The sequence below is a fragment of the Phyllopteryx taeniolatus genome, chromosome 8 (genome assembly GCF_024500385.1).
Source record: "Phyllopteryx taeniolatus isolate TA_2022b chromosome 8, UOR_Ptae_1.2, whole genome shotgun sequence".
Taxonomy (NCBI): domain Eukaryota; kingdom Metazoa; phylum Chordata; class Actinopteri; order Syngnathiformes; family Syngnathidae; genus Phyllopteryx; species Phyllopteryx taeniolatus.
The window spans coordinates 7536668-7550087 of record NC_084509.1 but is presented as its reverse complement, the minus strand read 5'-3'; the positions used below and the strand labels follow the sequence as shown (position 1 = coordinate 7550087).

Below are 13420 nucleotides of genomic sequence, written 5' to 3'. Positions count from 1 at the left end.
GTAGGTTAAAAATGTGGCAAATGTGGCCAGAGAGGAATAAGAGTAAAATGGATCATCAACATATACCCAAACAGAGGAGAGTTTTGGTGAAGTGAGATTAAGGAAATATTTTTCTCTCTCGAGGTTTCTTTATTTTAGTTTGAACAAATTGAACACTTCCAAAACTTGCAATAGTACAAAGAATATTTGTCTTGTTCCTAGTCAGCTGGTCTAAACTCCTAAATGCACAGCCATGAACCTAATGTATTAATATGTCACAAAATGCTATAATGCTAGCTGTTTAAGTGAAGATGCCCAAAATTTTTTCAAAACATGCCTTATCTTTTATGCACAATGTGAATTCAAGAAATAAAAACTGTGGGTTATATACAAAAGGAAAATAATAAGTCGTACATTATTAAGTGAAAGGCCTTATTTTCTCTTTTGTATTCAAAATTGCTCTTTAACCCCAAAAAATATATAGTTCATCCAAATAATCAATTGTTTGATAGACTTTTCTGTCTCGGATACTCGAGTGCTAAAATATTCCTTCGCTGCAGCCGAACATTCAACTCCCCCATTATATTGTCATACTTTTATTGTTTCATAAAGTCCTTGCTTCAGGTCCCTGTGCGATTAAATTAGAAAGTTGCCCCTCAAATGAAGAAATGATTGCCAAAGCTGCTCAACAAAAACAAAATATTTTGAGCCTTGTCTGTGCGTGTGTGCGTGCTGAAGTGCTTCAGCGAGTCAGTATCCACTAAAAGTACAAGTCCGGTTCAGTTAAGATTTGTTAAATTATAATATATAAAATTATTTGAGTCTTCACTGTTGTGTCAAGATGACAAACAGAAAAGGGGGAACTCAAACTTTATTTTTTTAAGTTCAGCACTTTATTTGAACACATAACTTTCTTGTTTTATTTACTTGCTCTTATTGTGAAATGCAGCCTTACTTTTATTTAGTAAATGAGAGAACAGTTGTACTTGTATGTTTGATTACCAGGGCAGAATTTGTAAGCTGTGTTCTTTATTATGCTCTAATATCATTATATCAGTGGCAAAAAAAAAAAAAAAAACCATCGATACTATTGTTTATCTTGAAGTTTTTGTGAAAATATATTGTTCTAAAGAATTTGCTACTGTGGGAGGCCTAAACATATAATATATTGAGAGAGAGCATGCGCAATGGATAACACAAAAATATTGTACAAACTGTAATAGATTAGAGTAACAACTGTAATAAAAATCTGCAATACAGCGGGACCGCGAAGCAAGAACCGCGATGTAGCGGAGGTTTACTGTATCTTTATTCCGTGATGATAAATTGCAGGGACTCATTGTTTCCATGACATGTGTATCCCGGGACACAAATAGTCTCAAGTGTAAAATTATTTATGATACATTACTAATTACATTTTAAAAAAAAAAGGTAATTATGTCATAGTCTGAAGTGTAAAATTATCTATGATACATTACTAATTAAATAAAAAAGGTAATTAAGTGATATACACGCCCTCGCACTGAGTGGAAGAGCATTTAATTTTTCAGCATGTCACTACACTGTATTTTGCTGACATGGGTCGATGAACAAAGTTACATTATTTGTTGGAAATAAATAATTCAGGGCTCAGTTGAAGAAATTTCCTGTTCGAAGTTCGTCAAAGCCCTGGAGTTGACCCAAAATGGCATGAGAAAAGACCGCCCTCTAAAAACCGGCCAAATGCAGCCAGGCTTAAAAAAAGGATGAAAAGTTTGCTTTCATTCTTGCTCCTTGGGGTATTTTGACAAAAGCATTTCACATACTTTTTTATAAAGACACCTAGGAACTCTTTTACATGGTGAAAAAATGAAAAGTGACATGGTGGTTAGCACATCTGCCTCACAGTCTAGAGGTTCCGGGTTCGAATTTGGGCTCAAGTCCTCCTGTGTGGAGTTGGATTGTTTTCTCTGTGCTTGTGTGGATTTTCTTGGGTACTGTGGCGTTGTGGAATTATTTACTCGTTCTGATAAACCATTGGAAACAAAGTAATTTGGGCAGTTTATTATCCTTGCAAAGAGTTCACGTCAGCTTTTCAAATCATACAATGAAAGACAGAAATTTTCCATTACACTTGCTTTTTCCGACATTGCAAATGCATGCATGTTAGTTTAAGGGTCTTTGTAGATCTCTAAATTGCCCATAGGTGTGAATGGTGGTTTCTCTATTTGTGCCCTACAATTTGCTGGCGACTACTTTAGGTTGTACCTTGCCTTTTACCCAAAGTCAGTTGGGATAGACTCCAGCTCACTTAACCCTAATGAGGACAACCACTGTAGAAAATAGATGGATGGATGGGTGGAAAAAAATCATAATGTTTCCTTTAAGGCATAATTACATCACATCACTATTACATACATGTAAGGGTTAACAAGTGTTTTTCTATCAGGTTCAGTGTGAAGAAGATCTGGCTGTTGTATGGATGCCTCCGGACCACATGTTCTTGTATCAGCATGTGACGGAAGCACTGGATTGCTGGCATATACTCTGCCGTGAAAGAGAAGACAAGTGCCTGGTCAAACCAGACAAAGGCGATCAAAGAGGTCTGAGTGTGCTGCTGGAACTAGGCGGGGCTCGTGTGACGGCACACGTGGGGGAGTGCAACTACATCCTCATCCACGTAGAAGCATTGTCCCTCTCCAAGCATGCCGGTTCGTTACATGTGCGCTCACCTGCCCTGACGTTCAACTTCGATGGCCATGATATCGTCTCCTTCAAGAGCTTGGATGCGGAGTCACACTATGAGCTGCCAGAGATGCAGCTGCACAGGAACAGCTTCCCCTCCCTCACCACGCCTCATAATCGTGTGTGGGTTTTCACCTGCCCGCTCCTCTCCGTGGAGTTACCTTACCAGTACAACTTCTCAGACACCTTCGACAGGGCTATCAGTGTGCAGAAGTGGTTGAAGAGCCTGCACTGCCCATCGGGCCCACCCTCCTCTGTCCAGCAGCTTCTGCCACCGGACCTCATCTTCAAAATCAGTCAGTTCTCCTTTGTCTTCCTGGACGATATCTTCGAAATCAAACTGCGCGACAACTACGAGTTGATGAAGGACGAGAGCAAGGAGAGCGCCAAGCGTCTGCAGCTCCTGGACAAGAAGGTGGCCGACCTGCGCAAGCAACATGGCGAGCTTCTGCCCGCCAGGAAAATTGAGGAGCTGTACAGCTCGTTGGAGAAGAAACACATCGAAATCTACATCCAGCGCTCGCGACGCCTCTACTCCAACACGCCCATGAGGAAGTCGCTGTTGACGTGGACCATTTCCGACCTGGAGCTGGTCGTCCTGGCCGACCAGTCACTTCATGGCCCGGAGAGGGTGAGAGAGCAGCTGAGGGACATCGATAGGATCAGCCCCTTCCCAAGAGAGGGGCTCCCCTTGGTTGTCCAGTGGTGCCGCGCTGTCAAGTTCAAACTGGCTTCATTTTTGGGTTAGTTCCTAGAGATGGCAAAAGTGCTCACACTTTGTACTTGAGAAGTACAGATACTTGTGTAAAAAAAAAAAAAAAAAAAAAAAAAAAACGTAAAAGTAGAACTACCGATTCAACTTATGTACTTAAGTTAAAGTTAAAAAAAATACAGACTCTGCAATGTAGTCGCACTTGTTGACTTTACCTCTCTATGTACATCTTGTGACATGTCATCCACATGGGCTAAAAAAGTAAAAAGGCTATTTTGACAAATGAGTAAAATTTACAGATACTGTATTTTTTTCAAATGTGGGGCATAAAAGTAAAAAGTCTCCCAGAAAAAAAATGCTGTGGTTTTAAAAAAAAAATAAAAAAATAAACATAAGTAGGAAAAAAACAAAGAAGTATTTGTACTTCATTTCCGGTACTTCCCTCCATTGTTAGTTTCACCATATCGGAACGAATAACTGATGATTCAATACCTCATAGTTGTTTCTCTTTCTCCAGTGAGAATTCGGGACTACCCGCGCTACCTGTTTGAAATCCGCGACTGGTCGCTGTCAGGACGGCTGATGGGGACGGAGCAGGATGGGCAGGCCAGGGCTCACCGCAAAGAAACGGTTCCGCTTGGCCCACCATGGGGAAACATGACAGTGTACAGGAATATTCCACCGCTAAAGTTCTACTACGAGTTTAAATGTGAGTTCCTGTGATTTCACAATGTTTTCCATGGACTGCATGTAACATAAACAGGGTACACACACACCGACAATCCGGCCAAATTTCAGCATTTTCCCTCCCCTGTGATCAAAGTGGCCCGATTAGCAGATGTCTTGTTTGTTGTTGTTTTCTTGTCATACTGTATGTAGTTTCTCTTACACTTTAAAGACGAAGCGGTAAGATGTTAAAAATCGGTATGGATGTATCCCGCATTACAGAAGTCGATCTACTGATTACTGACTACTGTTTCTGCAGCCAACATTTGCCTCTACACCATCGTCTGGGGACCGTGTTGGGACCCGGCATGGACTCTGATTGGCCAGTCGGTTGACCTGCTCACCAAACTGGCAGCAGACCCCTCGCCTCTGCTCGCTTGGTGGGACAAAAGTCGCCTCTTGCTACACGGTCACTGGGTCATGGATATTGACCAGGCCAATCTGCATCAGCTCGCCACAGAGGTAAAACTACAGAATATAATAATCCCTGTTTAATTACCAGGTGACTGTTGGAGGTAGGTGCTCCTGTTTTGAGAAGCAAAATCAGTCCAAATGGGCTCAGCAGTTAACATTTAAAGGTCGGTGTGTGAGCAGTAGCATATATGATTTATGATTATCGTTTATTATAGTTTTTCTTTTCCTGGTGGGGAAAAGAGCGGTGTCTATTCAAGGAAAGCATTTATTTATTCCAGGGATCCACAATATCTGTTTTTTTGCCACCGATACGATAACTTGCTGCTTCTTCAAACCAATGCCGATAACCGATATATATTTTTTAAAGGTTTATATCATTTCCAGGCCAAAGACCCTCAAACTGATGGAAAATTGGAGCGCGGACCCCCTACTTATGGCTGCACAATATACAGTGGACCCTCGATAAAACGGACCCAGATGTAACAGATACCGGATAAAACGGACTGTCTGTCTGAACAGTGTGTCCAAAAATAGTTTCAATTTCTCACTTAAACTGATGTTGACAAAGTCTGTCAGTTCCAGAATTGGTTGCTGTTGTTTACTGGCGCTGTGGCACAATACAGGCAGAGAATGGGGCTGATGTGTTTCCAGGTCACTGATATACACAAAAATTGATCCAGCTCCAAAAGATGTGCCTACGTGGTGGCCATGTTGAATGTGTTGTGATGGTTATATCTATTGTGCCATTGAGTGCAGAAAGAGAGAAAGAGAGAGAGGCATGGCAGCAGTGTTAACTTTGAGGAATACGCTGTGGCACAATACAGGCAGAGAATGGGGCTGATGTATTTCCAGGTCACTGATATACACAAAAATTGATCCAGCTCCAAAAGATGTGCCTACGTGGTGGCCATGTTGAATGTGTTGTGATGGTTATAGCTATTGTGCCATTGAGTGCAGAAAGAGAGAGAGAGAGAAAGAGAGAGAGGCATGGCAGCAGTGTTAACTTTGAGGAATACAAACCACCACCATCAAGTCGCTTTCATGGGCCACGAGGAATTAGTGTGCTTCCTAGTTCTAATCCCATTGGCAAAGGCGAACGGCTTGACAACACATTTTTACGGTACAGCATGTTCCTGTCCATTTGTTTCAATATCAGATCAATCCGTGTAATGTAAATTTTTCCCAATATTGGTCGATAGTTATCGGTGCCGTTAGTTATCATGCGTCCCTAATGTTTTATTCAAGTCGAATTGAGACATGGCATCTATTAGAGTAGGGGCAACTATTTAAGGAAACACAGGAAATAACCCTATTGTATTGTTTCATGACCCATTTTAAAGTGGGGGAAAAAAACAGGTGCTAAGTCTTGTGGGTAGTTCATTTCAGATGCTCATATAAATCCTCATGATTTACATTAATTTTAAGGCAGTGGTCGGTCAATTTGAGGCTGACCTGAAGACATGTCTCATGCTTATGACCATTAAACATTTAAAAAAACATTGGCAATTAAAACTATTGTATTTTAAATGTAAGTTTTTACCATGTACATTAGAAAGCCTCCATTTTTTTATGGTTAATGAGTGAATTATCCTCATCAAATTATGATCTGCGAGAGGTAAAGGACACATTTGCACCAAATATGGATTGAAATGGTTAGTAATGCCATCCACAATGGTGATAATTCCATCCACAATGGTGATAATTCCATTTCTGACACTGAAAATGGGTCAAATTGACCCAGTAACATTATTGCTGTTCCTGAGAAACAGAAACATCACAGGAAGTTTAACAAAATGACTGTCCTACTGTCCTTTCACCTGATCTAATCTAACTTTGCATTTGTACAGGATCCTTACAACACCACAGAGAACTTGCACTGGGAGTGGAGCAAGCTCAACTTTGACTGGGACCCTGGCCAGTTTGTATTTAAAGGAGATTTGAATGTCAACGTCAGGACGGCATCAAAGTGAGTATGATTAGTTTGAGTCAATCTCAACTTAAAGGAAACGCTTTTTTTTTTTTTTTAAATAATAGAACATTTTCCAGGTGTCTTTCATTTTTTATTTTTTAGATTTTTTTTTAAATTGAAAGTCAAAAGACACACATAATTATAAGAACATCAACCCCCCTTATTCTCCTCCCTCAACCACCCACCCAAACTTGCAGCACATAAACAGGTATAGAAAAAGCTCAACGTTGCTTAACGTCACAGTGCAATCAATTGTCACCAATATTCTGTGTGTGTATGGACATCTCTATCTATGTATAGTAATCAATCCTCTGAAACTATCAGAACGATCATCCCAATATTTTAGATTTTATGGACGCTTAATGCGTTTTCCTCATTAGAGGACTGTCCCAGTGTCTGCTCTCCGCCAACTGAGCGTGGAGCACACACACACACACACACACACACACACACAAACAAACATAAAATACAGTCCCCTCCAAAAGTATTGGAATGGAAAGGTCAATTCCTTGTTTTTGTTGTATGCTGAAGACATTTGAGCTTCAGGTCAAAAGATGAATATGGAACAAAAGTTCAGAATTCCAGCTTTTATTTCATGGTATTTACCTCTAGATGTGTTAAACAACTCAGGACAGAGCACTTTTTGTTTGAAGCCACCCACTTTTTAAGTGATCAAATGTATTGGAACATGTGACTGATGGGTGTTTCTAGTTGCTCAGGTGTTGCCGTTTAGATTTATTGCTTAAACATTAGATAGTGCTTGTTTTTGGCTTTGGGTTTCACCTGTGAAAACTGCATTTCTGTTAAGCAAACATGAAGACCAGAGAGCTGTCAATGGGATAAAAGCAATCTATTTTGAAGCTGAGACAAGAGGGAAAATCGGTCAGAGCTATTGCACAAACATTGGGCATAGCCAATACAACAATTTGGAATGCCCTGAAAAAGAAAAAAAACCTACTGGGGTACTGAGCAACAGACATCGAACAGGTCAACCGAGGGTATTGACCTTGCCGTTCCAAATTGGAGGAGACTGTACATTATATTTATTTATTTAAAGAATATACTGACTGATCAGTCTCAGTGGTCTTGGCGATATCTCCACCAGTGAGATAGGGGTCTTAACATCCACTCGTCACACACTGGTTCAAATCACTCTGATTTGGGAGGAGGAGGAGGGACCTTGCTCATGCAAATCCGGATTAAAGTGCTAGGGAATTGCGACAAAGTGCCTGCTACTTAGTGTTGCCAACGTAGCCACTTTTATGCTATATTTCGCGCCGTTGACACTATATTTAGCTATTTTTCCAAACCCTTAAAGCAACTGCTTTTCGGAAAAAAGCAAAAGCTCAACAAATCTAACCACTTTTTGTGCTGTTATTGGAGACTGTGAGACTCACTCCAGAGCAGGAGTTGTTCACCTCGCCATGTCCAAACTGCAAATGAACCCACCACTCTGCAGCTAATTTAACCATACCCGACCTATAAAGATTAAATTGTATTCTCACTGGTAGTGACAGCACTTCCATCAACAATCCACCAGATTACACTTTGTCAATTGGTGTAGCGGATCCGTGCATGTCGCTCACGCAGCAGACACATCTACATGGAGCCTTCTATTCTGATTATCATTGGTTTAGAAGCCAAAACCAAGTGGAACATACTCCATATAAACACCTCAATCAGAATAAACAAGCCAAATCTGAATGGAATTTCATTCGGTTTCACAAGTGTGCAATATTCCTTTTGCCAAACCGATCAGAAGTAAATTTTCGTCATGTAAACCAGAGGTCCCCGATCCATGAGGCATTTGTTACAGGGCCGCATAGAAGCAATGACCAATTTATATAATTTCTGTTGTATTGCGTTTTTGCGTGTCAAATGTGTTTTACTTTGAAAATTGACCGGATCTTCTCCGCTGCAACAGCTGTGCATCACAATTGACACAGTTGGTTCAATGTACTTCATATGACTTTGTTGTCTCCATCTAAGGTACGACGACATCTGCTTTCTGCACCTGCCCAATTTGTGTATGACCCTTGACCTACAGTGGCTCTGCCATGGCAACCCTCATGATCACCACACCATCACGCTCTGCTCTGCAGAGAATGTTGCAGATGTGACCTCGGGACAGCTTCATGACTCCTATAGGGCGTTTCGCTCGGAGAATCTAAACCTGTCCATCACCATGGACCTTAACCAGCACTGTGGCCTTGGTGAGTGTGTGTGTGTGTGTGTGTGTGTGTGTATGTGTGTGTGTGTGTGTGTGTGTCAAAGATGTTGTAGAGTGTCTGTGTGTTTTGTATGTTTGTGTGTGTGGGAGTGTATGCATGTATGAGCGCCACTTTAAAACCATCCTTACATTCTCTGTTTGGCTGTCCTTTTCTAGAATTATTCCAGCCGAGAATCTTGTTGTACAGCAGCACTCTGCGCTGGATGCAGAACTTCTGGGCCACGTGGACCAGTGTGTCTCGGCCCATATGCAGGGGAAATCTCTTCCACAGCCTCAGGCCCGTGCGCAGGAAGCTGGGTCAACATTACAAGCAGATGTCCTACACGGCTGCCTTCCCACAACTACAAGTATGTGTTGCCTGTGGTCATTTCATTACAGTATGTACACAATCACATAAAGGGGACCTATTGTGGAGATGTTACGTTTTAATTTCTTGTAAAACAGTAGTTTGATGCCCCCCAATTAGGTGAGAAATTAAACAGCCAAGTAATTTTTTTGTGAACTGCATATTTCTGAAGATTTCTTGTTAGTGAGTAGTTCTGAATTTTGCCGAATTGTGACAAAGCAGGGTGTGGCTAATTTACATAATCTTGCCCCCACACTCAGTTCCTCTGACTGTGACTGGGCGTGGGTTGAAAGCGTCCTGTAATTGTTGATCTTTGGTGGTATATTGTGTCATGTAACGTTGTATTAAAACAACTGGGAACTGTTGTAAATTGTTATAAGTGTCATCCTTGTCGACTGAATCCTTTTCTCTGCATTTGTGTCAGGTGCACTATTGGGCGTCATTTGCCCAGCAAAGAGGTATCCAACTGGAGTGTAGCAAAGGCCACATCTTCACTCGAGGGGCTCAGAGGCTAATTCCACAGGGTATTTTAATTTAATTTTTAATTGAATATAAATGTTTTTTTGTTTTTTAGTCTTAATGCAACCATTTTAATGCATTTTACTGATTATAAGCCCTCGGAAATTCAGCTGAGGCCTGGTACATACAGAGATTCATCAAATCTTAAAATTTGTCTCAAATCTTTTTAATCTGTGACAGACCCCATACATAAAGATAAAAAAGTCAGCCATTTAACAGTTTTGGTCGTATTGTGTCTGGTGTGCTCCGATAATCCCAAAAAAACACTACAAACAAAGATTCTGTTCCACCACCGATCGACAAACAAGTCCTCCAAGGCAGAAATCTCTCGTGATCTAACAAACGCGTAATAGAAGAAACACTTCCAGGTATGCTGCAAATGTTCCCTGAGTGTTTCTGAAGGTTGTCGGAGGCGGGACCGTTGTAAAGGGGCGATTTCATCCCCCAAAAAAAGCCTTGCTTTGGAAAATACTTTTCGCCATCTGGGGAACCCACTTCTATTTAAAAAAAAAAAAAAAAAAAAAACTAAAAACACATCGGGTAAGACATGTTTGTTTTTTATTTATCATCGTTTCCGTGTTAGTCACTCTAGGGCGCTTCTTTGATTGGCTACATTCCGTTCCATGTCTCAGTTCACGCATTCATGACTGAAGAGATGTCTGCTTTCCCCACACACATTAAGAGTTTTGGTCGTAAATATTGAACACGCTTAATATTAAATTTATCGGTCGCGGCCCATTTTCGACCATATTCTCAGGACAAATCCACTCTTAAAACACCTCAGACCTAAGCATAATTTTATAGGATAATCTTATAAGACTGGCATTTGACATCAATGGTCAAGAAGAGGCAAAATCGGGACAAAAACAACCCGATGTGTGTACCGGGCCTTACCCTCTGCTGTATACTTTGGGTGCACTGTAAACAACACACAGTGCACCAGATCACACACATGCAGGCATGCAAGGAGAGATGTCAAATTGAAAATGGCATTTTAAAAAAATAAAAACATTTTTTATAGCAACATGCATGTCTGCTCAAACAGCTGGCACCGTGATGAGAAGGCTGATCTCCGAATGGAACGTGACTCAAATGGTGAGTGACCTGTCGCAGGTGACGGTGCACCTGATGGCCTCCACGTGGGACGAGACGGCTGACCACCAGATCAACGCTCAGGTGAACAAGACCCACCTGCTCAGCCTCTCCTCCCTCAGCTACCAGCGACAGAGCAACCGCATGGAAGAGGTGATGCTGTAAATCTGTTGGCTGCTATCAGGTGTGGTGTTTTGTATGATGTGTTTTGTTCTTGACAGGAAGTGACCTTGAAGGACGAGACCAACGCCACATACACTCACAAGCTGCGCCTGGTGGACCTGCGCGCCTCTTGGACCACCATCAACAGGAATATAGCATTCGGGCTGTACGACGGTTACAAAAAGGCCTCAGTCCTTAAGAGAAACCTCTCCACGGAGGCACTGAAGGGCCTGCGCATAGACACGCAGCTGCAGGCCAAGAAGCTCAAGCGCTCACCTTCAAACTACTCGCCCACCGCAAAGCCTGCCACGCCAGTTGCACCCACCCTCAGTCGAGCAGAGAAAAGTCTACATGAGGGTGAGGACTGCAGTTTTGCTCATTTAAAAGATTAGTGCGTACTCACATTAAAATGATTAGAAATAATCCAGAGTAAAAAAAAACTGCATGTGTGCACACGGAATGTACATATCATTGTGATTGCTCTTCTTACCTTACACCGAACACAAAAGTGCTACATACATAAAGACCACAGCAGTAAACTTCAAATAAATCCAGTCAAAAAATGTACAGTTATGCACAATGTATCATATAATTGATGCAAACACTCCGCTCGCCAGTTATTCTTAATAACCGCCACCATGCGCTAATAAGCATAATGACTGGAAATGATGCGCAAAGCTGGGGAAAGTTGCTGTAATTCCGCTCCCTTCCCTCTCTAGGAACATCAATGCTCCAGAAGCTCATTGAGGAAACAGACAAGTTTGTGGTGTTTTCCGAAGAGGACTCGGGGGTCAGTGACCAGCTCTGTGGAATCGCAGCCTGCCAGACCGATGACGTCTACAACCGAAACTGGTTTATTGAGTTGGTCAACTGCCAGGTAAACTACCTTCATAACCACGCTGACGGCCTGATTTACTAAGATCCCAAATAGCGGGCGCTAAATTGGATGTTTACTCAAAGATTGCGTGCATCGTTGGTAGGCATGTTGTGAGTGATCTACACCTATTGCGATCTTTTACTGAGATGCCAAATAGCAGATGCTGAACTGTGTATCCACTCACTCTAAAAGATTGTGCGCAGTGTTGACAACAGGTGTAAAAGTGGTGGGGATAAAAGTGGTGGGGGATAACTGTATTTAAAAGAGGGGTTTACACTTTAGGTAGCTCTGGTTTTTTCACCATGAAAAATGTGGGAGAGCACCAGACATGTAATATGAAGTTTGAAGTGATGGAATTTCAAGGCTTTGCGCAAGATAATAAATATATCACTCCGATTATTTTGGGGAAGCCAGAAACTGTAGCCAAGTTGTGTTTGATTTAACTCAGCCCGAGTGTGTGGCAATTGGATGTATCTGCCGAGCTTGCTTAACACTGTGTTCAAAACTTTGGGGAAAAAACCCAAACAACTGGGAGAAGAGGCCAGTACCAATTCTTACAGTGCACTGAAATGATGCAAGAAGCAAGGAAATGCAGAGTTGTTATAGATGATATGGCACGACTCCTTCTTGTGACTGGCTCCAGATCAGCCCTTAGCCCATTCAGAAGCTCCAAAATTGCATTGCTGATTAGACGATATGTCACGATCATTTTTGGGGGCATTTCAAAAATATTTAATCAACCGGAAAAGTTCTCACCACCGCCTCTCATTTTGCCTGAACATGTGCGTGCCGGTTTGCACCTGTCTTTCGTATTTAAAGATGCAAAATCAGCCATCGGAATTTGTCTTGGGTTTGCTAAATCACATTGCGTATGCTAAATGAATTAAATTGCATAGACTCCTCCAAGAATTCGCAAAATGAACTGCAGTGCAATTTTGCACGTTTGGCAGACGCAATCCTGGGTTCGCTCGGTTAGTACATCAGCTTCCACATCTGTTTGCGTGATCAATCAAGGCCCATTTTTCCCACACGCAAACACTTAGTAAATCAGGCCCTGAATGAGTTAGTCATGATGGTTCAGTGGTTTAAGAGTCCTGCTCCACATGCAGATGATGCTGCGTGGCACCGAGACGGCCGGCTGCATGCTAGTATCTGCGGCCAAGGCCCAGCTGCTGCAGTGTGAACACCACCCGGCCTGGTACAACGACACCCTGAAGCAGAAGACCACCTGGACCTGCCTGCTGGACGGCATGCAGTACTTCGCCACCATGGAGCCCAACCCATCAGAGCAGGAGGATAGGCAGCTGTGGCTAGAGGTGGGCTAAACTCTGGCTGGGCAGTGAGACACAGAAAGTCATCCATTTTGATTAGAGGAGTCCCTTTTAGGGTCAATTAGGTCATTTCCAGAGGTGCCTTTGAGACGGACGACTCGTAACGATTTTGTCCAATTCGTATCAAATTAAACCTGGGAGTTTGAGTTTTTATCAATGCATGTGGACAGAGCATGGCTATGAAGTTTGATGACTCACCATTAAACACAATCTCAAATAACTCCATGAGTTTGAGTTTTTATCAATGCATGTGGACAGAGCATGGCTACGAAGTTTGATGACTCACCATTAAACACGAAACTCAAATAACTCCATAAGTTTAAAGCCTAACCACAGGTC

At 42.0% G+C, this 13420-nt stretch overlaps 1 protein-coding gene across 3 annotated transcripts in view; it reads left to right on the top strand.

Annotated features, from left to right (window-relative positions):
• Positions 1-13420, top strand: part of LOC133482057 (bridge-like lipid transfer protein family member 2) — a 46637-nt gene that overhangs the window by 13244 nt on the left and 19973 nt on the right. For all 3 annotated transcript variants that reach the window (XM_061781638.1, XM_061781636.1, XM_061781637.1), the window contains exons 17-27: positions 2408-3446; positions 3933-4124; positions 4401-4603; positions 6403-6521; positions 8514-8737; positions 8911-9101; positions 9525-9624; positions 10665-10864; positions 10933-11230; positions 11593-11750; positions 12860-13066. In XM_061781638.1, coding sequence (XP_061637622.1) covers positions 2408-3446; positions 3933-4124; positions 4401-4603; positions 6403-6521; positions 8514-8737; positions 8911-9101; positions 9525-9624; positions 10665-10864; positions 10933-11230; positions 11593-11750; positions 12860-13066 — 2931 coding nt within the window. The remainder of the gene's footprint in view (positions 1-2407; positions 3447-3932; positions 4125-4400; positions 4604-6402; positions 6522-8513; positions 8738-8910; positions 9102-9524; positions 9625-10664; positions 10865-10932; positions 11231-11592; positions 11751-12859; positions 13067-13420) is intronic.